The sequence below is a fragment of the Anomalospiza imberbis genome, chromosome Z (genome assembly GCF_031753505.1).
Source record: "Anomalospiza imberbis isolate Cuckoo-Finch-1a 21T00152 chromosome Z, ASM3175350v1, whole genome shotgun sequence".
Classification (NCBI taxonomy): domain Eukaryota; kingdom Metazoa; phylum Chordata; class Aves; order Passeriformes; family Viduidae; genus Anomalospiza; species Anomalospiza imberbis.
The window spans coordinates 72,134,453-72,159,551 of record NC_089721.1 but is presented as its reverse complement, the minus strand read 5'-3'; the positions used below and the strand labels follow the sequence as shown (position 1 = coordinate 72,159,551).

Here is a 25,099-nt window from a genome sequence, read left to right as displayed (position 1 = left end):
TACAAGGAGGAAAGATCAAGATATAAACTTACATACTTCTAAAAAACTGAGCAACTAAATGATAACTATTTAAACAGATTCGATTCCTCAAGGTTTCTAAAATCTCTTTTCAAAAGGGGCTAAACTGTGTATGTAAATGTGTTACAAATCTGAGTTTGACAGTTTGGGACATAATGTTTTTATAACATAAATATGCACTAAACTGTAATATTAGCTTTGGGCTATATTTGAGCAGACTGCATAGAAGCTGATTTTTTGTTGGAGTTCATCTGCAGTACAAGCCTGCAACTGATTAGCATTAATTTCACCCTGCCAGGGGTGGCCAGGGGTGATTTTGCTGAGGAAAATGGACTGGGTATGTGCTTTGTGTAGCTGTGAATTACCTTGCAACTTTATTAAGTTTTTTTTCCCCTTGATTTCCCTACCAAACCTCTCTGAAATTCGTAGTGAGGGCTCGATATTCATCTCCCCTTTCTTTTACACTTTAGCAGTGCTGATCTTTAGCTAATGGCAGGGTGTCTTCCTCAGTCCTGGACCTTACAAACCAGTCAAAGTATAATCCATCCCATCTGTTCCTGAATGGACAAAAGCTGTCCTGAGGCTCCTTGCTGTTCCCAAAGCACAGACTGAGCCTCAATTTCAGACTCCAGCCCCGTGCTCTGCCACTAGACAAAACACCCGCTCCCAAACCTTAACAAAAACAAATTCAGCTTAAAAAAAGGAGGGGGACAAAAGCTTCCAGCCTCAGAAGGTTAAAATCTGGTTACTTTGTGGGAAGGCAGAGCTGAGGAGCCTTAGTTTGACCTTGGTGATTCCATTCCCCACCCGTGTGGCGCCTGAGTGGGGATATTAATTTCCATTACAGGGAAGGATGGTGTGGCTGCTCTCCCAAACCCACGGTTCTCTGGAATAGCTTCTGCCCCCGGGGGGGAACTCCTTGCTCCCAAAAGAGACAGGAGGAGCCTGAGACACATCAGCTCAGCGGAGAATGAATCTGTTACTGAGAAACGAGGGGATGTATGCACCTGTGACCAAGCAACTGCCGTTTAGAAAATGAGTCCTGTAATGGAAATTGGGATTTCTACCAAATCAGAGCATGAGAACTGGATGTGTTATATATCCTCCTCACAGGAACACCAGTATTTCTAAGGATTTCTCATTCAAGTGAGCAAATGTACAATTCTTCTCCACTTGCTGTGTTTTTTTGGGAATGAATTTGTCTTATTTGTATTTCAGAATCTTATATGTAGGTAGCCCCTAAAATTCAGGGCAAGCTGTCACTTCACACACACTGTCACTGCAAGGAGCTGCAGCACTTACCCAGGACAACAAGGTGAGGAAATAACCTCAGAAAGTTCAACTCCTGTAATGATTTTTGGGTGTTAATTAAGCCAGCACCACACACAATTAGCAGCTTCAAGAGTATTGACACGTGGAAATAGAATAACACAAATTTCTGTTGATCCATATGGGGAAAAAAAAAAAAAAGACAAAAGGTCTTTTCACAGCTGGAGTAAAGAAATAGGCTTCCTTGATCTTTAGCCAAAACTGAAAAGTTTTCTGGGGCAACTGTAGGGTTTGCTATTTACTGTACTGTAGGGTACAGTTTTATGCTCACAGGTTCATACACTCAAAGGCAAAATTTTCCATGCTGGATTCCTAAAATTCCATAAAAACTGGTGACCCCCTCATTTTCACAGTCACCATCTCCATTTTCCTGCCTGTCAGAACTGTCAGATGTGTGATCATCCAGCCACTGGCTGTCAGCAGGTATCAAGCTCCCTAAAAATGAAACTGAACCTTTAAATTGTGTCCCTCCACCATCCCATAACTGTCAGTGGGGTTGCTTACTTCTAATCAATAGAAACATATAAAATATATTATATAAAATATTATATATATACATATATATATATATACATATATATATATATATAAAATATATATAAAATATAAAATACACTGATCTGGCCCAGGGCATATTATTCTCTTGTATTTCTACAGCTTTTATCAAAAATTTGGAGATCATTGCTTTCTCTTCTCTTCTTAGCCTAATTACTCTTAAATTTTTTTTTTTTTTTTTTACATTTTCCTTTTGGGTTGTCAGTTTCAGACAATATTTTAAACTTTTTGTTTCACCTGCATCTTTCAAGTACCATGTCTTGGAGCACGTGCAAACACAGCTCTGTCTGCAGAGCCCCGTCACAGAAGGAATTACACTGGTCTGCTGTGACTTGGCTCTTGACAACCTGTGAAAAATGCATATTTTATGATTGGCTTTTCGCAAATATTAAATTGAATACTATATGTATTATGTTATATTGATTAGGAGTGCTGTATTAACATTTTAATAGCATGGTAAATGTAGTTTTGTAGTTAAAATAGAGCCTATGTATGTGGGGGTTTTTTTACTAGCTCAAGCAAGAGATGAGATAATGAAGAAACTCTTCACCCAGAGATGACAATGATGGGGGCCCATAAAGAATTACTGCCTCCTTATTGGAAAAGACAAACATTCTTCCACCTTCTCTCCGTCTGTATGGAACCACCAGGATTAAGGGGAAGAAGTTGACAAAAACCAGAAAAGTTCTTAATTTGCAAGGAATTTATGCATCATGTATGAGATGTATGAATATGCAACAGGCTACTGCTTTTAAAGATTATTCCTTTGTTCACAAGGCATGCTTATCGGGCTTAAGTGCCCGAGAGCATCCGGACGTCCGTAATTCTTTGCTTTTTATTGTCTTGTAATTGTCCTAACTCTAAATTTTCATTACTCTAATTGTATTACTATTCTTATAGCCATTTTATTATTATTAAACTTTTAAAATTTTAAAAACCAAGTGATTGGCGTTTATAACACAACCCCTCTTTGGTTTTTGTTCCAGGCACCCACAAAAACTGCGTCCTATAAACTCAGTTTTTCATCAGGGGGTAGAACAGATTATCACACAGAGGATATTAGAAATAGGTGTTTTTTTTGGTGTGTGTATGGTTGGAACAGCAGTATACAGAGGAAACAAATATGACATTATTAGCCTAAATCTGATTTCTCCTGCTCTTGAAAGCATGGAGTTGATTTCCTGTTGGGTTCAACTCTGAATTCCCCATTGCTTACATCCATCTGAAGACCAAATGAACAGATTAAAAAATGATTGTCTTGACAGTTTGAAAAAATTTGTTTATATGAAGCTTATGGATCTGTTTGAGCTATTTTGAACTAAAGAGTCTGGTTTTGAAAGGGATGCCTGTCTTTTTTTTTTTTTTTCTTTTTTTTCTTTTTTTTCTTTTTCTTTCTTGGACCTAAAGGCCAACATACATCAAAGCAAGAACATGAATGCTGGTGATTTTTGGTTCTTGGGGAGCCACACAAAGAGTTAGCTTCTATCTAGAAGCTGCTTTCTACAGAGGCTTTTTAATGATTTTATCCAGATCTTCAAATTCCCAGTAGCACTGGATGTAAAAGGTAATTATTTTACATCCTGTATTGCAAACTTACTGTGTTCAACTCTCACCTCCCTTAGAAGAGAGAAACTATTAAAAATAATTCTAATAAAATAATTTTAATTATATTAAAAAACAATTCAGAGTAAGAGCCTGCCTTTGGCTGTTTAGCATTGTCCCACTTTCTCTGTCACCCCTCCCCTGGCTCTCCTGAAGGGAGGGCACAGAAAACCTGTGCCTGAGCAGCACCTGAGGGCTGGAGCCTGGGAGGCCAAAATCACAAACCTGGCACAGTGAGATTCATTACTGTGCCAGGTGTTCATGAGGAAATAAACTAGCAAAGCACAAGCATAAAGAAAATTTAGTGTAGGTCTGTAAAAAGCTGCCATAAATGAAATTTAATGTAAGGTGAGGGTTCTTTTTTGTGCATACGACTCGGACAACAATACCTGCCTGCTGTCAAAGACCTTTTAATATGTCAGGCTTGTGACTTTCAGGGCACTGAACAAAGAGTGTAAAACTCCTGATCCATATTTTATGTGCAGGAGGAGAGTTCAGAGAGAAGATGGCTTTGGTGATGAGGTCGGCTCTCCATAAACAATATCCTGCTTTCCTCAGTACTTGACACTTCTTGCAGGTGCTGTGCCCAGACCAACCCTGACCATCCCTCAGACCACTCCTGGTACTTCAGGCAGCAAACAGGATGAAAATCATTACATGATTTAGGACATGAACAGATCCTAAAGCTGGTGGTTGTGGAAAACTGCAGCGGGTTTCAGTTCTGAGCTTTAGCTGGTGCTCAGCACAATCTCTCTGGTCTAGGGAAAAAAAAAAAAAGGAAGAAGTTGTGGTTCCCAATTAATAAAAATGAAGAGAACACGTTTTCTTCAATGTAACAAATTCGGACTGAGTCTAACTCCAGCGTTTTTTTCAAAGCTCAAAGTGCCCAGTTATTATGAATGCTTTTAAGGCTAGAAAGAATAAAATGCTGTCACAGCGGGAGAAGAAAAAAAAGGTCCATTGAGGTGGAGGTCAACAATTTTGGTGTTGATACATGGCCGTGGGTTTTGTACAGGGAGCTCACACCATCAGATGCTTTGCACTGCTCTTGGGCATTCCTGGGCGTAAAATGCTTTGTCCTGCTGCCAATTAACATCCTTAAGGCCACCACCTCAGGACATCAGGCTACTGATGCAAAGCACTCCCACTGTGAGATTAACCTTATTATTTACACCAGACTGTACAATGTTAGAATGGGCTGACATATTTTAATTTTTGTCCAAATATTGTGGGTTTTTCCCCTTCTGTTCTGCTTTGCTCAAATACATGAAGTGGAAATTAATGCCAGAACTACATAAAGCTGCAGGGGTGTCGAAAAAATAAGCACAGGGCCATGCAAACAGAGGAGTATATTCTATCAGCTATATATCTCCACTGTAATATTATTATATTTTAATACTTATCTTTTTATTAGGAAAATTCAGTGTACCATAGGCCCAGAATTACTGGGTTTAGTCACCACAAGCAGGGTTGACACTGAAACTCTCACCACTTTTATTTTACTTGAAATGTTACATTTTACCATGAGGTTTTGCAAAGACAAATTTCCTTCCAGTTTAAGAAACACCACCATGTCAGAAACGAACAGCCTTACACCTGTCCCATGTGTGAAAAAAATCACTGGAAAACCATTATTGTTCCTTACGTTAGCCAGACACTGGCTAATATAAAATAGATAAAAAAAAAAAAAAATATATATATATAAATATATATGTAAACCTTAATTTGAGCACAGTTGGGAACACACTTGGCTGAAGAAATACGATTCCTCCTCTACTTATGAATTTCCTTGTTTTGGAGGAGGGACCCTGACCTTGTATCCAAGGCTGGTGCTATATTACAAAACAGTAACAGTAAAAAGAGGTAGAAAATCTTTTTTAAAACAAGTTTCCCTTGTGTTATTGCATGCAGCAAAGAAATGATTTCTCATTGCTCTCTCACTGCACCTTTAATCCAATAATGAATTTCAGGTATGGATTTCTGCACGTGCACAAGAATTTGTACCAAGCTGCAGGCAAATTTGCTCTGCTTCCACGTCCATCAGCATCTCCCCTTCCCTGGTGCAGCAGGAGCCATTCATAGCACAATTCCCTTGCTTTTAACAGCAGAAAAATAATGAACTTTCACTGCAGAGGAAGCACGAGCCTTGGCAGGTGAGGAGAGCTGTTTCACTCAGGTAAAGCTGAGCCTGCCAAGAGGAATTTTTTCCCTTCAGGGGCTGAGCAGCCCCTGCAGAGCCTGCCCCAGTGGAGGGGAGGCTGAACACACCAGAGCTTTTGGCCAGCAGAGAAGAATAAAGATTCTTCTTCTCCAGCTCATTTCTGTCTTCACTCATAACTGAGAACTTAAGCTAGACATGTAATTGTCCAGTTTTCTTTATCACATAAAAGAACAGGGCACATTTTTTGTTAAAGATGAATTATGTGGGAGGGAACGACCTAAATGCACCACCTCACTGGCATGGAAACTGGGCAGGGTTTTCCTGCAATCCAAAATGGGAAGTTTCTGTGGGCTCCAGCCAGGAATGGAAGTACAGATGTAAAGAAGTAAAATAACCCCATTATGTTTATCTGGTTCCAGGAACCACTCAGACATTATTATTGTGCAGCTGTATCCTTTTACCCCTTTTCCTTTTTTTTCCTTTTTTTTTCCTTTTCTTTCTCTTTTCCCCTTTTCCTTTCCTCCTTTCTTCCTTTCCTCTTTTCCTCCTTCTCCTTCTCTTTTCCCTCTTTCCCCATTTTCCCCTTTCCTTCCTTTTTTTCTTTTCCCCCCTCTTTCCCCACTTTCTCTTTTATCTCTTTTTTTTTTTTTTTCTTTTTCCTCTCCATCTCTCAGGATCCCTCTGGCATACACTTGCTGGCAAGTGTAAGAGTACGTGATGTGTCCTCATGAAACTTTTGGTTTACCTCTGTGTTCAGTTACCTCAGTGCAGTGCTTTGGGAAAAAAAAAGAAAGGGTCAAACTCTCTTTTACATGCATTGAAACTCATAAAATGTATCTGAATTGCATAAGAAGTAAGGAAAGATTAAATTTTGTCCTCTTTAAACCTGTTTAATTACTTTTTTACTCTACTGTTTTCAAGAACAGTGCTGAAGAAAATGACTAGACACTACACGTAGGAGTTGTCCTGGCAGGCAATATAAAGACCTAATTTATCTAATTATAAGGCTGGAAACATGCAAACCCACTGTCTCTGGATAACTACTGTAACATTTTTTTGTCTTTAAAAGAAGATTTGCACTTGCTTCATAATCTAAAATATCCCAAAGTTTCGTAAATTTACTGTTGTGGGGGAATTTGATATAATTTGACCTAGGTAAAAAGATGCAGTGGCTTCTGCAAAATGACAGGAGAAAATGAAAAACACATGGAAGTCTCAACAGTATGTTTGCTCATCCTTTCTTGGCTCCTCTAACACCAGGTCTGGCTGGAATTTGGATACTCCGTAGGCTAGCGTAAGTTATAGCAGCCATGATGATGTTCCAATTTATGACTGTTGTCATGGGCTGCCAGGTCAAGACTCCCCAGAGCACAATGAATTCTGCTTCCTCAGCTTGCTGTTGTCACTGATAACACACAAAATCAGCGATAGCACACAACCACCCATAAGACAAAATCGGTGATAACACAACATCGCCGATAACGTCAGCGATAACGCACTATCTGATAACACAATACCAGCAGGACGGAAAAGGAAAAAAAAAAAAGCAGGAATTCCCTAACACCACACCAACCCCACTCAAGGTGTGGCTCAGGGTGTCGCCTACCTTCCAAATTGAGAGTCACCACTGCCGTGTCATCCTCCAGCCCTTCGATCACCTCGCACTTGTACCTGCCGTAGTCCTCCAGCCTGATGTTGGTGATGACGAGCGAGGCGTCGTTCTCGCTGCTCTCCCGCAGGGTCACCCTGCCCTGGTAGCTCCCGTAGCTCTTCCTGTGGTGCCCCATGGCCACGAACACGTCCACTTCCTTGAGGTAATCGTAGGTGAGCTTGGTCCACTTGACGCGGATCTTGTGGGTTCCTGAGCCGGCGGTGGAGGTGTGCTCGTGGTAGAATTTGCATGGCAGTGTCACGTTGCCGCCGCGGTGGGAGAAGATTTTGGCTTGCTCTGCTACCACGAGGAGACGGGGCCCGTTTTCTGTGGGATTTGAGGAGAAAAAGGTAAAAAAACCACCCGCCCTCCGAGAATTGTTTTGCAGTCTGCCTTTTATAAAATGGGTGTGGTCAATGCCATTGGTGCCTTAAGTTTTATCTTTTATGTTTTTCAGATTCTGTGCTGCTTTAGTGTGTAGCTCTGAGATTCATATTTAGTGTTAGCAAGTTCTCCTCCCAGGGTAGGTAGACTCTTTTCCCTTGGAAAAGTAAAACAATTCCTTTTCCAGCTTGACCAAAGACAACACTTACAAGCTCCAGGCCCAGAAAGTGTAAACAACAGTAAATTGAAGAGAGAAAAAAGATGGATGGGAGTGCATGGGCTAAAGCTGGAATGGGACAATGAACTCCAATGTGCCAATGGAGCAGAGCTGATCCCAGTGAGAGCCCCCGGGAGCGCTCGTGCATTTTGGGACCATTTGGGTCCATCTTGGGTGCAGCCCTGGCTGGGCTCTGGTGCTGCCCAAGGTGGATCCACGGAGGAGATCCTTTGAATAAATCCCTGCTTTATTCTGTAACTCTGTCCTGCCTCTGCTCTAGGCCAGCCTTCACAAGGCATCACCATTTGGATCTGTAGGATCACTGCCCTGCAATCATTTTGAACCTGTTCAGTAATAAGGTTTATAAACCAGTTATAAATAATTATTTGCTCAGCTCAAAGCATCTCAGTGCCCCTCACACAGGCAGAGACCATCCTATATTCATGAAAAAGGAGTTGTGTAAATAGATTTACAGAATTGTGTTGCTGATGAATGAATGCCATCACCCATAAAAGGCTACAAAACACTTCCCATATTTTTCTTGTTCAGGAGTTATATATCAGTGATTTATTTTTTATTTTCATAATTCAGTTTTTCTGGAGGGATTCAGCTTATTCAGGCAGCAGCACACAAAGCTCCTTACCGTTTGGGAAGCAGGGAATCCCACTCACAAAGCAGAAATCCATTTATGTATCAAACAGCATTATCTATACTGACATGAAAAGTGTCAGCAAAATTCTAAAGTAGGTATTTTAGGCATTTGTATTTTATTCTAGCTTTTGAGTATAAGTTTCTCTTCTGACCAGAGTAAGGAAGTCCAGTTGCTCTTCAAATGTAAAATCTGATCCTCTGCTTGCCACCCTCTTCATCATCCCAATGTGGTTTTTTATTTCATTTTTTTTTCCTGACCTCCTTAAAACTTATCGCTGTTTTATCTTTTGTATTTTGATCTCACTTCTCATGCAAACCTGTATGTGACTGTCTGTCTCCTCTCCTCCTCACCTCAGGTTTCCTGCTTTCCTTCCCTCTAGTAGATGTTGCCCTGTGAAATAATTTTGCTTAGGACAGTCAGCTGGGGCAGGTGCTTGCTTCCAGCCCTGAGTCTCTGGGGCTTTCACAGCCTGTGCTGCCTTGGGAAAACCCTGGAAAGTGCAGATTTCATGTGCCGGTCAGCAGATGTACCCAAAAGTGAGAACTTTCCCTCCTTTCAGTAGCTCTTGCCTCGTTCTTCATGCGAAGTTTGCAAAACAGACTGAGCCTGTTGGGGTTTGTTGTCCTTGACCCCTGATACAGTGACCAAAACCCCCAGTAAATGCACCACCAACCTCACTCTGCATTCACAGGCTGTGAAAAGAGACTTTGCAATCTCCTGTGCATGTTCAGTGAGTCGATGTGGCCGCCCAAAAATGTGATTCCCCACTCTGAGGCTCAAACTGGCTCTCTCTAAATCCAAGAGCCGTGGGTGAGCTCCCAAAAAACACAGAGGCTGTTGAGAGGATGGCCCTGTGAAGGCTAGCAGCAATTTTCTGCTGGGGATCAATCTGGGGTGGTTCAGAAAAATCTGATGAAAAATTGTTGTCAGCCAGGGAGATGTGGGTGGCTGGAGGAGGGAAGGACTGGGATGGATGAGGAGCTCTCCGTGGAGTGTCTATCCCACCCCTCCAGCTGTCTGTCCACAGCACAGCAGGAATCCGTGGTGTGTCCCACAGCATGAGGGGTCTGCAGGGAGACTTTGGGATCACTCCAGACACTCCCAGGCATCTGGGGCCTGGTGACAGGTCTGTGGTTAAATGAAATAGCTGCCCAAACAGCAGCCTCAGCTGGATTTCCCTCTCTGCACTGAGCTGTGCCCCAGGGAATGCAGCATTTTGTGTTTAAGCAAACATGTCTGAGGGTGGTAATTGCAAAGGCAAGCTTGCTGAGTGCAAACGCGCATCTGCTTGGGGAAAAGGGGTATCCCAAAGGTACAGTTCTTTGTCAGGAGGTGCTGTGTCCAGAGCATTGCTGCTCTCTGCACAGGTCAGGGCTCCAGCTTCCTCAAGAATGAGCAAATTTGAGCACTGCAAGGTGTTTTGGCAGGGCGGGAGACCTTTCTGCCTGGTGAAAAACCAAAGCTGCACAGCAGGTTGCCTACAACCCCTTTTAAATGATGTTCTTTTTCACTGCCCTCCTTTCCAAAGGCTCAGGGATGCTCCAATAATCCATCTTCCCCCTTCCAAGGCGAGCATCCAAGGAGAGAGGTGATCTGAGGTAAGGCACCATGGAAAGCCTTACCAGCAGTTTCCACAGGAGGAGGAGGAGGAGGAGAAGGAAGAAAGTGAAGACAGCCAGCACAGCTTGTCTGCAAATTTTCCTGTTTCCTTTTGGGACAAAGATGTTCCACAGTCCTCTGTCCACCTTGGGAGGAGAAGTGTTATGCTTTGGGGTGGTTATTACCAAGAAATCTGATTCAGAGCTCAGCTATGTTGGGTCTTTAATACTGAAATAGTCAAGTTAATACATATTAGCAGAAAGGACTGGGGCAGGAGGGAGGCTCTGACTCAGGCTCTTAGTGCTCACTCTTTCTAACAACTGTGCCTGTGCCAGCAGGGCCTGGAGGCTTGCCCAGAGCACTGTCACCTCTGACTCCAGCATCAGCATCCTAATCTGGGGATGTTCCTCCCTGCTGGCTGCCTCCCACCTCCTCTGGCCCTCTGCAGCAGCCATTACCTGAGTCTCAGTAGCTGTAAAGAGCAGAGGGGATGGAAGCCTGGGAAGGGAAAGGAATGGGAAGGAAAATGGAAAAAGAAAAAAAGAAAGGGAAGAGGAAAGGAAAAAGGAAAAAGGAAAAAGGAAAAAGGAAAAAAAATGAAAAAGGAAAAAGGAAAAAAAAGGAAAAAGAAAAAAAGGGAAAAGGAAAAAGAAAAAAGGAAAAAGGAAAAAGAAAAAAAAGAAAAAGGAAAAAGGAAAAAGGAAAAAAGAAAAAGGAAAAAGGAAAAAGGAAAAAGGAAAAAGGAAAAAGAAAGGAGAAAGGAGAAAGAAAGGAGAAAGGAGAAAGAAAGGAGAAAGGAGAAAAAAGGAGAGGGAAAGGAGAGGGAAAGGAGAGGGAAAGGAGAGGGAAAGGAAAGGAAAGGAAAGGAAAGGAAAGGAAAGGAAAGGAAAGGAAAGGAAAGGAAAGGAAAGGAAAGGAAAGGAAAGGAAAGGAAAGGAAAGGAAAGGAAAGGAAAGGAAAGGAAAGGAAAGGAAAGGAAAGGAAAGGAAAGGAAAGGAAAGGAAAGGAAAGGAAAGGAAAGGAAAGGAAAGGAAAGGAAAGGAAAGGAAAGGAAAGGAAAGAAGGGAAAAGGGAAAAGAAGGAAAAGATGGCCTTTATCATCCTGGAATATGTCCTTTGACCCTGGAGGTTCCAAGGGAGATGTGACACTTGAAATGTTCCTCCACCCACAATCTTTGCAAAAGCCAGTTCTTTTTTACAGAAAATGGCATGATGTGCCCCTTTCACTGGAATGACAATGAGGCAGAAAATTACATTGCTGCTGCTGCTTCTCCTGGATCTGGGAGAGGAGGAAGGACCTCTGGCTTTCGAGGAAAAGCAGATGTCAGACCGGGGAATGAGGCACAGCTTGGGCTAGAACACATGAAGGGACTTGGGACTGAAAATGAGATGACAGGGGTTTGGCAAGAGGCCTAGAGGTCTTCATTATCCAGTAGCCAGTGAAAGCCAGGGCCAGATCTACCTAAACTGCACATTTTTGGGAGTGTGGCAGAATGAATGGTCTCGCTCTTCCTGGAGCTGACAAATTAAAAGAAACCCCAAACCCCCAAGAAACCAAACACAGAGCAAACCAGAATCCCTTCATTTAAAATATGGGATTGTTTTACTGGTTTTACTGAGCTCAGATGAGCAATACATTCTGTTTCCTGGGTTATCAAGGACTTTCCTGGGCTACCAAGGACTTAAACAAGGGAAACAAGGACTGATCTGTTGTGAAACAGTGATGGGAGATGGAGGAAACACTGGTTTGAAGGGTGGTAGCTCCCTGGATGCTCCCCTCATGGGCATTCTGACAAGGCTAATCCTTGTAAATAAAATTATTTGTATTTTAAAATATAAAAATATTCTAATTTCTCTAAATGGCAGGAATATCTGGAAGGTGACTGCAAGAAGGAAAAAGGATGGGATGCCCAAGTGTGGTCACGGAGCCCAGGGTGTCCCTTGAGGAGGATAACACTTCTTTCCCAGAACTGCTTCCTTCAGAAGCACCATCAGAGAACTTGTGAGCTGAACAGCCAAACAACTGCAAACTCTGAAACCCCTGGATTAGAGAGGGTTTAGCCCTCATTAAGGAGTTGTCCTTACAGACAGCACAGTTTGGATCTTGGCTGGGGACAAGGCTGGGGACAAGGTGTCACTCCCGAGCCTCAGATGGTGGAAGAGCAGAGCTCGGCAGCTTCCAGCTGCTCCTTCTGCTGGGGACAGAGGTGGCAACACCCTGGTGTCTGGCTCTGGTCTCAGCTCCAAGGGCAGAATTGGGATGAGAAAGATTTCCCAGGTGGGGCTTTTCACCCTTCCAGGCACACTTTGCATGGTCAGACAGGCAGCAGCCAAGCTGTTAGCACAGAACCAGGCCCCAGTGGTGACTAATGTGCAATATTTTTCCACTCCTGCTTCTCTGCTATTGATTCTGACAGACTGTGGCCTTTTTCTGATCCTCTTGGTGCAGTTAGAAGGATGACAAAGGCAGCACAGTGAACAGAGTTTGTCCAGGATGCAGAGGATGTCCACCAAGCTGTAGGGAAAGGCTGCCTGACAGAAATGAAAACCCACTTAAATAGCTGATTTCTGGGCTGGCTTTGCTGTATCTCATTGGTGCCAAATCTGGTATGAACTGCAGGAGAAAGGATAATTTGCTGCCTTAAATGAAAAGGCACAGGCTGAGCATCTGTTCTCTCCTTTTCCTCCTCCTCCTCCTCCTCCTCCTCCTCTTCCTCTCTGTCTCCCCAACCTGAGAGCTGCACAATGAGCACTCCTGCTCTGGTAGTCATTGCTTTGTCCATTTCTAGCCTTGGTGTTGGTCAGTGTGATGCCCATTTCAAGGACAGCAAGGTGCACTTGCTCTACTGGAGCTCTCACTTCAGTCTCACCTGCTGCCTTATTGGTTTAGCTCCAAATTTTACTGCTGGACATGTTTTAAGGTTTGTTTATCTTTTCAGTTTCAGCTGTGGGCTGGTTGTTGAGTTGTGTTGTGATTTTTTTTTTTTTTTGTATGTGCGTGTGTGTTTTAATTATACTTTTGCTGTGGGGCTTTCTCTTGGCCTTCTTTTCTTTATTTTTCTCCCTTAACTGGGTTCTGCACACCAGAATGATGGCAAGCCAGGTGTGGAGGGCCAAGAACAAAGTGTGGGGCAGAGAGGATGAGTCACAGCACAACCCTTGGCAAACAGCTTTATCTGCTTTATCCACCAGGAGTATCCAAAATCTTATGCTGAGCTGGCCACAAAAATTGATTATTCCAGCATTTTCATGGAGTGCCTCACAAAGTGACAGTGGAGTGCATTTTTACAGACAGGAAAAACAAAATCATAAGCCGGGGATGACATTACACAACTGTTTTGTCAGATAAATTCATGTATTCCCTAAATGTTCCACACTGTTAGCAAGCCTCTAGCTTAATATCATCCCGTGCCATTATGTTTTAAATAAACAGAGTTGTTTCTGGCTTTCCTGTAGTGTTTCCAGGGACTTGATATCATGCTAAAATATTCTTACTCTTCCCACAGCAGTGGCAAGTTGTGATCCTCAATTTTTTTTTTTTTTTTCATCTAAAATGTTGACTTAAAAATCATAAATAATTTCTGTGACAACAATGGTTCCTGTTTTCTGCAATATGTAGAGAAGTGCATTATTGATGAACTAATATATGGGTGTATCACTCAAAGAATACTGAGGAAAACCATGAGGGAGAATCACACACACATTTTGCACATAGTGCTCATTTTTTCTATATGTATTTGTAACCAATTATCTTTTTACTTCTGCTTTTTGGAAAAAAAATTATAAAATCTTTTATATATCATCTGTAAGACTGGTAAAATAAGGTGGTTTTTTTTTGGCTCAAGAACTAATGCAGTTTTGCTGTGTCATAAGAAAAGGCAAGGATCCAACTCCCATGTTCCTGCCTCTGAACAGACAGGATAGAACACCCCCAGCACACTCCTCTTAAGTTTTGATATAAAATTGGTAGGAGAAATGCTAGATAAATCTTAGTTAGAAGCTTCAGTTTCCAAATAATAGTACAGCTAAAAATGCCTGGTTTATATATGGCAGAGAAGAAATCTGTCTTTGTAAAAAAGACATTACAGGGCTGAGATAAAACATTTTTCAGCTGATTCCATCTCCTCAAGTTGAGTAACACGTTGGGGGGGGAGTTGTTAAAGAGGATATATTAACTCAGGTTTGGGTTTCTAGGAGACCTAAGAGCACATAAAACCATCAGGGAACTAACAAACTTCATCTCTTCTAAATTATTGCCTTAAATAACTTCTAAGTGTGTTTTGCTTGGGTGTAGATAAATTTCATGGAGATCAGGTGTCACAGAGCAGAACAGAACAGAAATCAAGGCAAAGTCTCTGCACTCCTTCCTCACAGGAGTAAATCTTCATGGGTGGCATGAGGACTGTTTGACAAAACCAAAATATTACACAGAAACTGCATGAAGCCCTTCCAGTCCCTTAATCACCCCTAAATACTATTTATAAATATGGAATTCCACTGACGTAACCAGCAAAGGCAAATTAATGACTTAAATCTGTGTTCCATGTGAACCCTTGTGTTTCTGTAATAATATTTTTTTTTAATAGCCCAAATATCCTGGCACCCGTCAGTTAAGGTCTGCTCCAGAAGATGTAGTCTTCAAGGAGAGCAAATTTTTGTTTTCCTTTTTTTTTTGTTTTGTTTTGTTTTGGTTTTTTTTTTTTTTTTTTTTTTTTTTGTGTGTGGAATTTCTGCTCTCTGCTGACTTTTCTATCCCCTGCTGTTGCAACAGGCCATGATCTGAGGATGGAAGCAGGTTTTCTGGAAATCAAAGGAAAAGCTCAATTGCAACAAGAGACAGAAAAACACGTCGTGGCATCACCAAAATTGTCCTGAATGGCAAAAAAAAAAAGGGCAAGGAAAAAAAAATCCAGACATAAAGCAGAAAACACAAAGGCAAGGAAATGTAAAGAATTGTCAGTGTAATGGAAAATGGAAAAATGCAGAAAGGTGTAAAGAAGAAGTCAAAAGTAAAGTGGAAAAGCATGAGGGTAACCAGGAATATCTTGAGCAGATAACATCAGTGTCAGAGGTCAGATGAGAAGTGCATTTATCTTTTATCATGTTTTTTCATCAGTTTATCTTTTACCAGGTTTTTGGCTGGTCCAGAAACTCTGTTCAGACTCTTACTCTCTGTTGGTGCTGACTTGATTTGGAGGAAAAGAAGTGGACTGTAAATAAAACTCATTATACTGGAGAATAAGTTGGTCAAAGATTTCCTCTGCTTTCATTATTAGTTAATTGATTTAACCCGTTTGTGTCTGCTTAGGGGTTTTATTGTTGTTTGTTTGTTTGTGTGTTTGCTCCAACTGGCCAGCATTAAAAAGTTTTCTGTTCATTCCATGCTGAAATATTTTTTGGGTATGCATAAATAAATCTTTGCAGAGATCTTGGTAGGTGAAGGGGTGCATGCTTGCACCTCAAACATAGCAGAATGAACAAATATGAATATGAACATGAATTTCTTACATTCAGAGGAAAGCTAAAATGCTAAATTTGATCCTCCACCAACCAAACTTTGTGTTCCCATCGCTGCCTTTTCTTGTGCTTCTACAACCTGAACAAACTGGAATCATGTTAAAGGCTCTGGCTCCCCTTAGGTAATTAATTCAGGAATTACTGTGGTGGCTTAGTCAACTCTGAGTATTTTTCAGAGCAGCTACACCCAGGGCAGTGCCCTTATCTCCGAGGGCAGCTCTGTCTTTTTTTTGGATAATTGGTCAGCAGGCAGCACCATGAGCAGGTCAGAGAGATGGACAAAGCGAGCACTGAAAGGAGTCACCCTCTCTCAGAAGTCGGAGAGACTTTGCTGGTATTCAGGAGAAAAATCTGAGTCTCTGATTACACTGCTGTGCTGGGAGCAACGTTGTTTTCTCGTGGGTGTCGATGTGGTGTGGGGATGCTTCAGCCCCATTTTTGCACTCACCAGGTTATATCTGGTGATTATATTCTGTGTATGGTTGTGGCTTTTTCTCCAGAGTGAAACTGGTGTCTCCCTGAGGCACGTGGGGTTTTTCTGAGGTGTGGGGTTTCTGGTGTTTTTACTTTTTTTTTTTTTTTTTTTAATCCCCAAAAGTGAGACTGGAATGACAAACTACAAGAGGAAGGGGATAGGGTCAAGCAGCCTGGATAAAAGAGCAGCCTGACCAAAACCATGAAATCCACCACAGGCTTCAGCAAAGAAAACAAAGCCACAGAAGACATAAAATGAAGCTTTACATATAAATTTTATAAATTTGTAAATTTTGTGCATCGATACTGGAATAAAACCAAAGGAGAAAAAAGAAATATAAAGAAAGCAATTGGGACAGAGGAAATAAGCTGAAAACACTGTGAATAGCAGGGAGGTAAAACTGTCTTGCAGATGAGAAGTTTTGTTCAAGTCCAAATCCATTGTGTTAACCAACAAGGAGAGAACCAGGAGCTAGAACTGACACTGTCAGCAGGAGCAGAGCTGCTGATGAAACCAGCAAATCTAGAGAAAAACTGAAATATTTTAAAGAGAACATAGACACGGAACTTTGTCTACTGCAGTGTTAGAGACTGGGAAAGCGTTCAGTAAAAATAAAGAAAACTCTCTTTTCCAGAGAGTGGACATTTGACAGGCAGAGCTCTGTGTCCATGAAAGCAAAGTATAATTGTAGAGCAATAACAATTTATGAAGTACTGTCTGTTCTGGCTGACAAATACTGAGTTTGAGAGGGGTGTCAGGACATTTTACACTGATGGAGGGGCAGAAAATTTGGGTGCCCAGACCTACTGGCACTGCTGTGGCCTCACCTGTCACTTTAGGACAGCACCAGGTGTTTCTAGACAGCAGCAAAATAACAAATACATGTAAAGAAAGTAATTCAACCATTAACCAGTTAATCAGTCTGACCTCAGCAGCAAACAGGAATTTAGGACAAATTTTGAAGGAAAATTGATGAACAACAGGAATAGAGTCAGTACTAGAAAGAGGGATAAGATTAAACAGGTGTTTGACCTAGAAATTCAGAGTAATCTGGTATCGGGTATGTAACAAAAACAAAGGTGTAAGGCTGAGGAATGTGATGTATCATTTGCTTAGAGCTTAAGGAATTTAATGATATGGAAAAAATATATTTAAAAGGCCAATGAACTGCCTTCAGTACAATTTGTGTAATATTTCCACTAATTTTACCTTATAAAGTAATTGTAACTTTTGGATAAATACAATTTTCACATGGCTTATTAAGCAGCACTGAGAGGAGGAGAGTGGGTATTTAAAACACTTGAAGAAAGAAGGGTGGAAAAATTAGGGTAACATTTAATGCTGAATTCAAAACCCAGCTTTTTGGGGTCTAGTATGAAGAATTATTGATAAAGAGCTTGTAGTTGTTAATTTCAAGTGGCAGTGAGGGAGACTGACTGCTAAATACTGTCTATCACCACAGACTATTGACCAGCACTGCAACACAGCTGGGAACAGCAAATTTGATCCAAGGTCTGAAGAACAAAGCATGGAAACTGGAAACCAGAAATACTGAGGCCAAACGAGGATTTTATCTGGAATAAAATCCTGGCTGGATGCACTCAAGGAGTCAGAATTCAGGTGAGAACCAGTGCAAAGATGAATTCCTGACATTAACAGGTTACAATATCCAATTAGGACAGTAATCAGGAGGTGATACACTTAGAGAAGAGTTTGAGGAAGCACACTCAAGTGGTAGCTGTGGGGATATGGTGTTATCTTAGTGATGTTTTAAAGCTCAGAGAAGAAAAAGTATTATTGGAAGACAAAGAACAGCATGAGAAGAATTAGACCATAAAATAAATGTGGAGGATTAGGAAGGTGTTTTCTACATCAGAAAAGCAGGTGCAGAACCCTTTTGGAGTAAGAAGACCTGAAACCCAGCTTTTTAACAAATAAAACTCAGCCTACAGGAGATTATGTGGTGTAAAGAATGAGGAACATAATAGAGTTTCCTTCTCTGCCTCAGGAAATCCCTTTCACGCCTTTTGTAATTCCAAGGCATTCCCAGGCATGCAACCCTGGCAGAGTTTAGCTACACGTCTCCTGGATTTCAGCTGTGGAGAGGGATGCTGGATTTGTTAATGTGATTTAAAAAAACCACCTGAACATCTTCTACAGTGTTCACTAATCTCCATCCCATCTAATCTCCATCCCATCTCCAGGTGTAGATTTTTTAATTTTTTTTTTTTTCTTTTTTTTTCCTTCCTTTCCCTGCTGCACAGGGAGAGAGGGATCCCAGCCCTGGTGGGATTCCACAATGCAGAGAGGAATGGCAAAATCAGAAGCAAAAATGCCCCAGCAGTTTCAGTCTCTTTGATTTGGGGTCTGCCTGTGCAATTCAGAGCCTGAACCAGGTGGAGGACTTGTGGTGGAGCTCAAATTTAAATCTTTACCCAGCTCTCCTTCAAGGAATAAACTCTGGCGGTACAGGTGAGTTTTCACGGGGAGGGAGAAGGGTTCACCTTGAAACTTCTGTTAGCTTTGAACTGTTTGGGTTAGTAACAATTGACACGCATAACTCCTGAATTACACTGAAGTGCTGACTATCACACTAATTTCATTTTCCAAAAAAAAAGTCAAGCTCAGAGACAAAAAGCTGCATTGTACAAGGAAAGGCAAAATATATGTTTATTAGACATCGATGTCTGATTTGAAATTTGTCCCGGGATACAAGTGCTCATCATCTCAGAGCAGTGGCAGATCTTCATTTTGACATAACACATTCATTTGACCTTCATCCTGAGTCTCCTCAGAGGGAGAGCAGCTGTCTCTTACTCCTTGCCTGACCTTGACAATCCCTGTTTTAATAGGTGCCGGGTGCCTTTAACTTCTGTGACTTTCCTGGGAGCTCCTGAACATCCAGCCCTTCCTGGTACCCTGCTCTATCTTGGTAATTCATATTTACACAAACAGCACATTTTTCTGGCCGTTGAAAGAAATAAATCAAACTTTAAAAAGAGAGAGAGGGAGTGAGAGAGAGACAGAGAGAGGAGGGGTAGTGATCCTGCATTTCTTAATTTTGCAAAATTAATTTTAGCCAGTCTCAAGGAAGGTAGGGGTGAAAGCAGGAAAATCCCTGTTCATTCTGCCTGTCCTCACTGCATAAACCCCCTGATTCTTCTTATGCAGGATAACCCTCAACGACTGAAGCTGGGACTGAAAAAAACAGCTGCATTGTGCTGCAGGCTCAAATCCTGCCATAGCTATAATCTCTGGGACTCAAACATGAACCAAACAGGATTCTGCAGAAGGCCAGGATAATATTTAGTGTGAATTAAAGGTATCAGGAAAGGCACATTTCTTTCAGGGTAAGTTACTTTTTTTTTTTTTTTTTTAATTATTGGTTTAGTTTGCCCAGTTATGATCTCTGATGTGCTGAGCCTTTCTAAATGAACTACAACAATAAATATCTGTGCTGTGGAGAACTGTGTATGGCAGACCTCTTAAAATCAAATCTATTCTACAATAAACTGAAGTATTTTAACCCACTGCTGTTGTTTATTACGTTAGGATGCATGCTTTTTCTTTTTGTCTTAAATCATGCTGTAGTTTACTCACTAAGCTTTGCAAAGTTGTGACTAAGTGCTGTTAAAGAGTGCAACTTTCTTTTTTTGACGTTTCTTAGGGGAAATAGTAATGCAACAGAACCAGGAAAAAAAAAAAAAAATTTGGTCACCAGTAATATAAATATTTAAAAAACAGTGTGACAGCATTCAAAAAAAAAAAGTAAATTAAGGATCATTAAGCACATTATTCTGCTTCCCTCAGCAATAGGAAGATATTGGTATTTTCTCACTTATTTCCTTACCTTGAATGTGAACAATTCTTTCATGCTCCAGACTTGAGTTGCCAGGGTGAGGTTCAGCCCCACAGGCAGAGATCAGCACCAGAAAAAGTAGAGTCTTCATCTTTACAGCCAAAAGAATCTTCTTCACTGTAAGGGCATCACAAACGAAGAGGATTGTGAATTTTTGGAGACCTTTTACAGTGTTGCTCTGCACAACTTGTGAGAGCAGTGATCTTATGAGGGTTCTTTTCTTAATGCATTGAACCCACTCAGCTGGCAGAAGTAACAACAGCTGCTAATTTTTTAGGCGTGAATATTGGACCATTTTATTGTGGACTTCAGCTAAGTGAAATTGGCAATCCATATTTAATTCTGTCCATGCAGGAATGCAACAAGGAAAAATAAAAAAAAAGTGCACAGACAAATGCTCCTAAGCCAAACTCCTTGCAAGACCACACGTAAGCAGTACCTGTGCTTCAAAAGAGGTTCTGGTGTACTTTTGATTTTTCCAGACCTGCTCTAGATCTGGTCTGCAAATACAATTAAAACAATGACAGCTCTATCACTGTATCAACATCCACTCCATGATGCAATCTGCTGGTGATAGGTTTTCAAGATTAAAACAATCTTCTTGTAGGTTTTGGCGTTTCAATCAAGTCTGCAGCTTAACTTAGCAAATGTGCTCGAGCTAAGCAGCAAAGATGACAAAACATTTATTAGGCTGACTAAGGAAGCTCAATTTTACTTCAGATCCACTTACCATTAAAAAACAAAAAAAACCCACCAAAACCAACGCCTGAACACACAATGAAATGTTTGAAACCATGCACAAAGTAGGTTAGAGTTGAATATGCTACCACTGCAGTTGCCCTGATTGATTTTTCATTCATTTCCACCTAGAATGCTGACGCACTGACTGAGTGTGCCAGGTAGGGTCTCTGCAGTCAGCAGAGCTCAGCGCTGCAGGGAAAATCTCTGCCAGCCTCTGAGAAGTAATTAGGCAAATGAGGACCTGAAATAGAAAAGGAGGCATAAAATACAGGAGGTTTTATGTGGAGGGTTTAGGCTGCTGTTTGTGTTTTATGGCTGTAGTTTTTATGAATCTGATTCTTTGAAATAAAAGGTAGCTATTTCCCTACTTTGCCTTTAAAGAGAGTAGGATTTCCCCCCACTCCCCCATCATCAAATAGTGGTGTCATTATTAATATTATTTTTTTCTCAAGTGCACAGAGATAATTCTTTCCTCTTTTTTTTTTTTTTTTTTTCCTCTATCAAAGCTAGAAACAGATAAAACTCACAGAGTACTCAGTCAAAACCAGGGTCTAGGTGTGAGTTTTGAAAGCAGCTCCCTACCTGCAGACAGACACAAACCCTGAAGTGCTTCAAGTCCAGATCTAAATGCTGTAACCTGAACCAACCTCTGCTGCAGACTGAAATGCAGAAATGCTATTGCCATTTTTCCATATCAGAACATGCACGTTTTACTTGCCTGCCCTTCCATTTCTTCACAGCCAGCTTGGGTGGGAGCTCAAAACCAATTCAGCATCCCTTAATCCTTCCCGTGGAGTGCCTAGAGGTAGGACAAGTGCTGGCTGCACTCTCTTTCCCAGGTGGTCCACGCTCAGTAACTCAAGCCTCGGCCACTCCCTCTTTCCTGGAAAGCCTGGGAGGCTGGTGACCTCCATCTGGGACAGCAAGGACAGATGTGGCTCCCTCTAGAGCACATCAGCCCGAGCCTGGGCTCAGGGAGGGTCACTCCAGGGCAGCTGGGTGCTCCTTCTGATGCCTCGGGATTTCAGCTGTTACGTTTTTCAAATCCTGTACTGCTTTAGGGTATAACTCCAGTCTCCATGCAGTGTTAGCTGCTGTTCTCACATTTTGGTCAAAACAATTCCTCTGGGCCTGACACTCAAGGACACCTGACAGCCTCAGGTGCCAAAAGTACAAACAAAAGTGAACTGGGGGGAGCAAACTGGAGGAATAACTTCATTACCTGGAGCTGGAATTGGAGAATTAATCCCTGAAATGCAAGTGGACCAAACTTATAATTGTGTGAAAAACTCGTGACCACTGTCCATTTTGGGTGTAGCCCCTCTCAGAGCCTTTTGAGAGCCCAAGATGTACCTTTTGAAGGCCTTTAACAAACACCCACTTTAATTCTGCCTCTGTTCCAGGCAGCCACTCCAAGGCATCACTCCTGCACGGTGTCACTGCTGGCCTGGCTGCCTGGGCCAGCAGGGCACACTCGTGTGACACCGCCCTGCCCTGTCCCTCACAAACCCCACACCGTGTGTTCCCTCTCAGAGTGCAAAATCCTGTAGGTTTGGGGTCTGGGTTTTTTTTTGGTTTTTTTTTTTTTTTTTTTTTTTTTTTTTTTGTTTGTTTGTTTGTTTGTTTTTTTTTTTTTTTTTTTTTTTTTGTGGTGGGGGGAATTTACCCAAGAGGGTGGCATTTTAGATTTGTTAAAAAGGCAGGGATTGTGAGGAACGACCTGGTACCACTCTCCTCCTGGGATTCCCCACGATGGGAGCGGGGGCACCGAGCCAAGGCAACGTTACCAGGCCAAGAATCTGACCCCTGGTGGTTTGTAGGTTATCCAAAAAGCAATTAGCCAGAGGAATTCACATCCTCAGCCTCTAACCACAGCAATAGAAGTCAGACTCCATTTCTGCAGCAGCCTGGGAGGACCTCAGGGGAGGCATGATAGGTGTGGATGTTGTCATATTAGAATTAATAAAATCTTGGCTGGGACTAGGTGATGTTTTGTTTTTTTTTTTGGTTTTTTTTTTTTTTTTTTTTTTTTTTTTTTTTTTTTTTTCTCCCAAGGAATGGTAAAGATTAGTCATACTCAAGAAATTCACACTGGTTTCAATTACTGCAGGTTATGGATCTGCTATCTCCCTGGACAGGCACACAGAGAAGCTGGGAAGCAGTTTTAAAGGGAGAACCTCAAGGCTCAGGGAAGTGTACACTCAGTGTTTAAATTCTCAAGAACTGCTCATTCTCAGATACATTTTGAAGCTCTGACATTAATCACCATTCTTTAATACTTACATAGCCTTAATTAATCTACTACTGGCATATCCAAAAGGCTGTTAAGCATCATTTTTTGTATTTCAACATAATATTCTGAGAGTTTACAGAATGCTTTCAAGCAGTTTGGCTGCATAAGTGACAAGCATCTCCCTGAAGGGCAGAGCACTGAAAAACAGCATTACCTACCAATGCCTGTTTTGAATAGAATAACTTATTATTTACTTTTGCAACTGCTGTATAGCTGCAGAACATGCAAACATCGACTGTGTGAGGACAAGGGCCACCTACCTCGATATTCCCTCTCTGGCAGTAGTTAAAAGCCTTTAAAGTGGGTAGATCTTTGTTCAGAGGAGGTAATTTTTGTCTTATGTGAAGAGGTGATGATTTCTTACATCAAATGTTTGCTTCACTGACTTGCAAGACCTGTGGAAGGCTGAACTGAAAGTGGCACAAGAGAAACCCAAACTCCTTGGGCAGACACAGGAGGCTTCCTAATAAAACTTTCTGCCTTTCTGAGGAGTATTCCAAATTTAGTACACTGAGGCTCATCAAGTAAAGGAAGGAGTGGCACCTAAAGCAGGGAACAGAATGAATAAAATCAGTCTTGATAATTTGGGGTTGAAATAACCCCCAAATCTGTGAACTATTCACACCCATGCACAAACCTACTGTATAACTTAAGCCTTTGCAGGGTCCTCTCTGTGGAGCTGGTGTTAAACAGAGAGAAATACATGTGTATTTTCAGGGAGATAGTGGCAGCAGCAGTAATGAAGGGCCTCTCATCTTTTGTCACTTCTGGTGGGTAATAGAATAATAATAAGACCAGTCCAGGCAGTACTCACACACTCCCTTCAGCAGCTTTTCTTAAAACTGGTAACTTGGAGCAGAACACTTCAGTCCAGCTGATTTAACAGATTTCTGCTCAGTCCCAAGGCTGCTGAAGATCAAATCTTATCTGTATGTGTAAACCCCTGGGCTTTGGCAGCTGAATCAAACTGAGAATGGAATTCAGCTCCAGACTGTGGGCACCTGAGCTGTTTTGTCTATTGTAAATGCAGGTGAACCCGGTGCGAAGAAATGCTGATGTGTGACTCCAGTTCAGAAGGCTGAATGATTTCTTTATTATAACCATGCTATAATACATTAATATACTGTTTAAAGGAGATACTTGTTCTAACTACCAAATCTAACTAACTAACCACCTGTGCCCCTCTCTGAGTGCAGCCACAGGTGGGTTGGATTGGCCATCAGCTCAAACAATCCTCACCAGAACCCAACCAAGCAATCACCCCAGGGAAACAATTCTCCAAACACATTCCACATGGGAAAACAAGAGAAGTGTGTGTTTGACTGACCTAGGATGACTTTTGCCCATTCATTATTATATATTTTTTTTAATAACCTTCATCTCCTCCAGAAACCCTCCATTCTCCAAAGACAAAAGTAAAACATTCATTTCCAGGTGCAGGCTCAAGGCCTCAGTTCCCCACATCTGATGAAAATCCACGTCTTGCCATAACTGCCCTTACAGTGCCTACTCTGGATACTGCTTTTCACTCATTTTGCTAAGACACCTTTTTCTCCTTGAAAAAAGGAGATTTTTCTCCTTGAAAAAGCCCCTCAGGGTGATGGAATCAAGGCAGGACAGACTCAGCAGACTGATCTCCAAGCTAAATTGTTCTCGCAAAATAAAATTTGCTTGTGCCGTGGTAAAAAAAAAGAAAGAACAATTGGTGGCATAGGAATGATAATGTTTACATTGTCTATAAGGATGATGTAAAGGTCACATTCCAAGGCCTCCTCCTTCCTTGGTACTTCAGTATTTCAGGCAATTTGTGAGGCTGTGTGAGATTTGGGGCCATCTAAGGTGGCAGACAGTTGCTGTCTGGAGAACAGGTTGTGATCGTGGCTCTCCAGCCCTGGGCAGAACAGCTCAGTGCAAAAGCAGCATGACACCCCAAACACGTCTGGAATCCCCTGCAGCCCAATAATTTTCCAGGAGGAGTGCTGATAAATTGCTTGCACAGAGAAAGAAAATGGCCTTTATGGCCTTTGAATTGCCTGCCTTGCACCA

At 41.7% G+C, this 25,099-nt stretch overlaps 1 protein-coding gene across 2 annotated transcripts in view; it reads right to left on the bottom strand.

The window, feature by feature from the left end:
• HAPLN1 (hyaluronan and proteoglycan link protein 1) overlaps positions 1 to 25,099 on the bottom strand; it is a 60,565-nt gene that overhangs the window by 11,541 nt on the left and 23,925 nt on the right. Inside the window, exons 1-3 of one of the 2 annotated variants that reach the window (XM_068175935.1) lie at positions 21,479 to 21,834; positions 20,011 to 20,136; positions 7,272 to 7,643 (exon numbers count right to left, since the gene is read on the bottom strand). In XM_068175935.1, the coding sequence (XP_068032036.1) occupies positions 7,272 to 7,643; positions 20,011 to 20,110 (472 nt within the window). In that variant the 5' untranslated portion in view covers positions 20,111 to 20,136; positions 21,479 to 21,834. Of the gene's footprint in view, positions 1 to 7,271; positions 7,644 to 20,010; positions 20,137 to 21,478; positions 21,835 to 25,099 lie in introns of those variants that run through there. The other variant, XM_068175936.1, reaches the window with a different exon arrangement.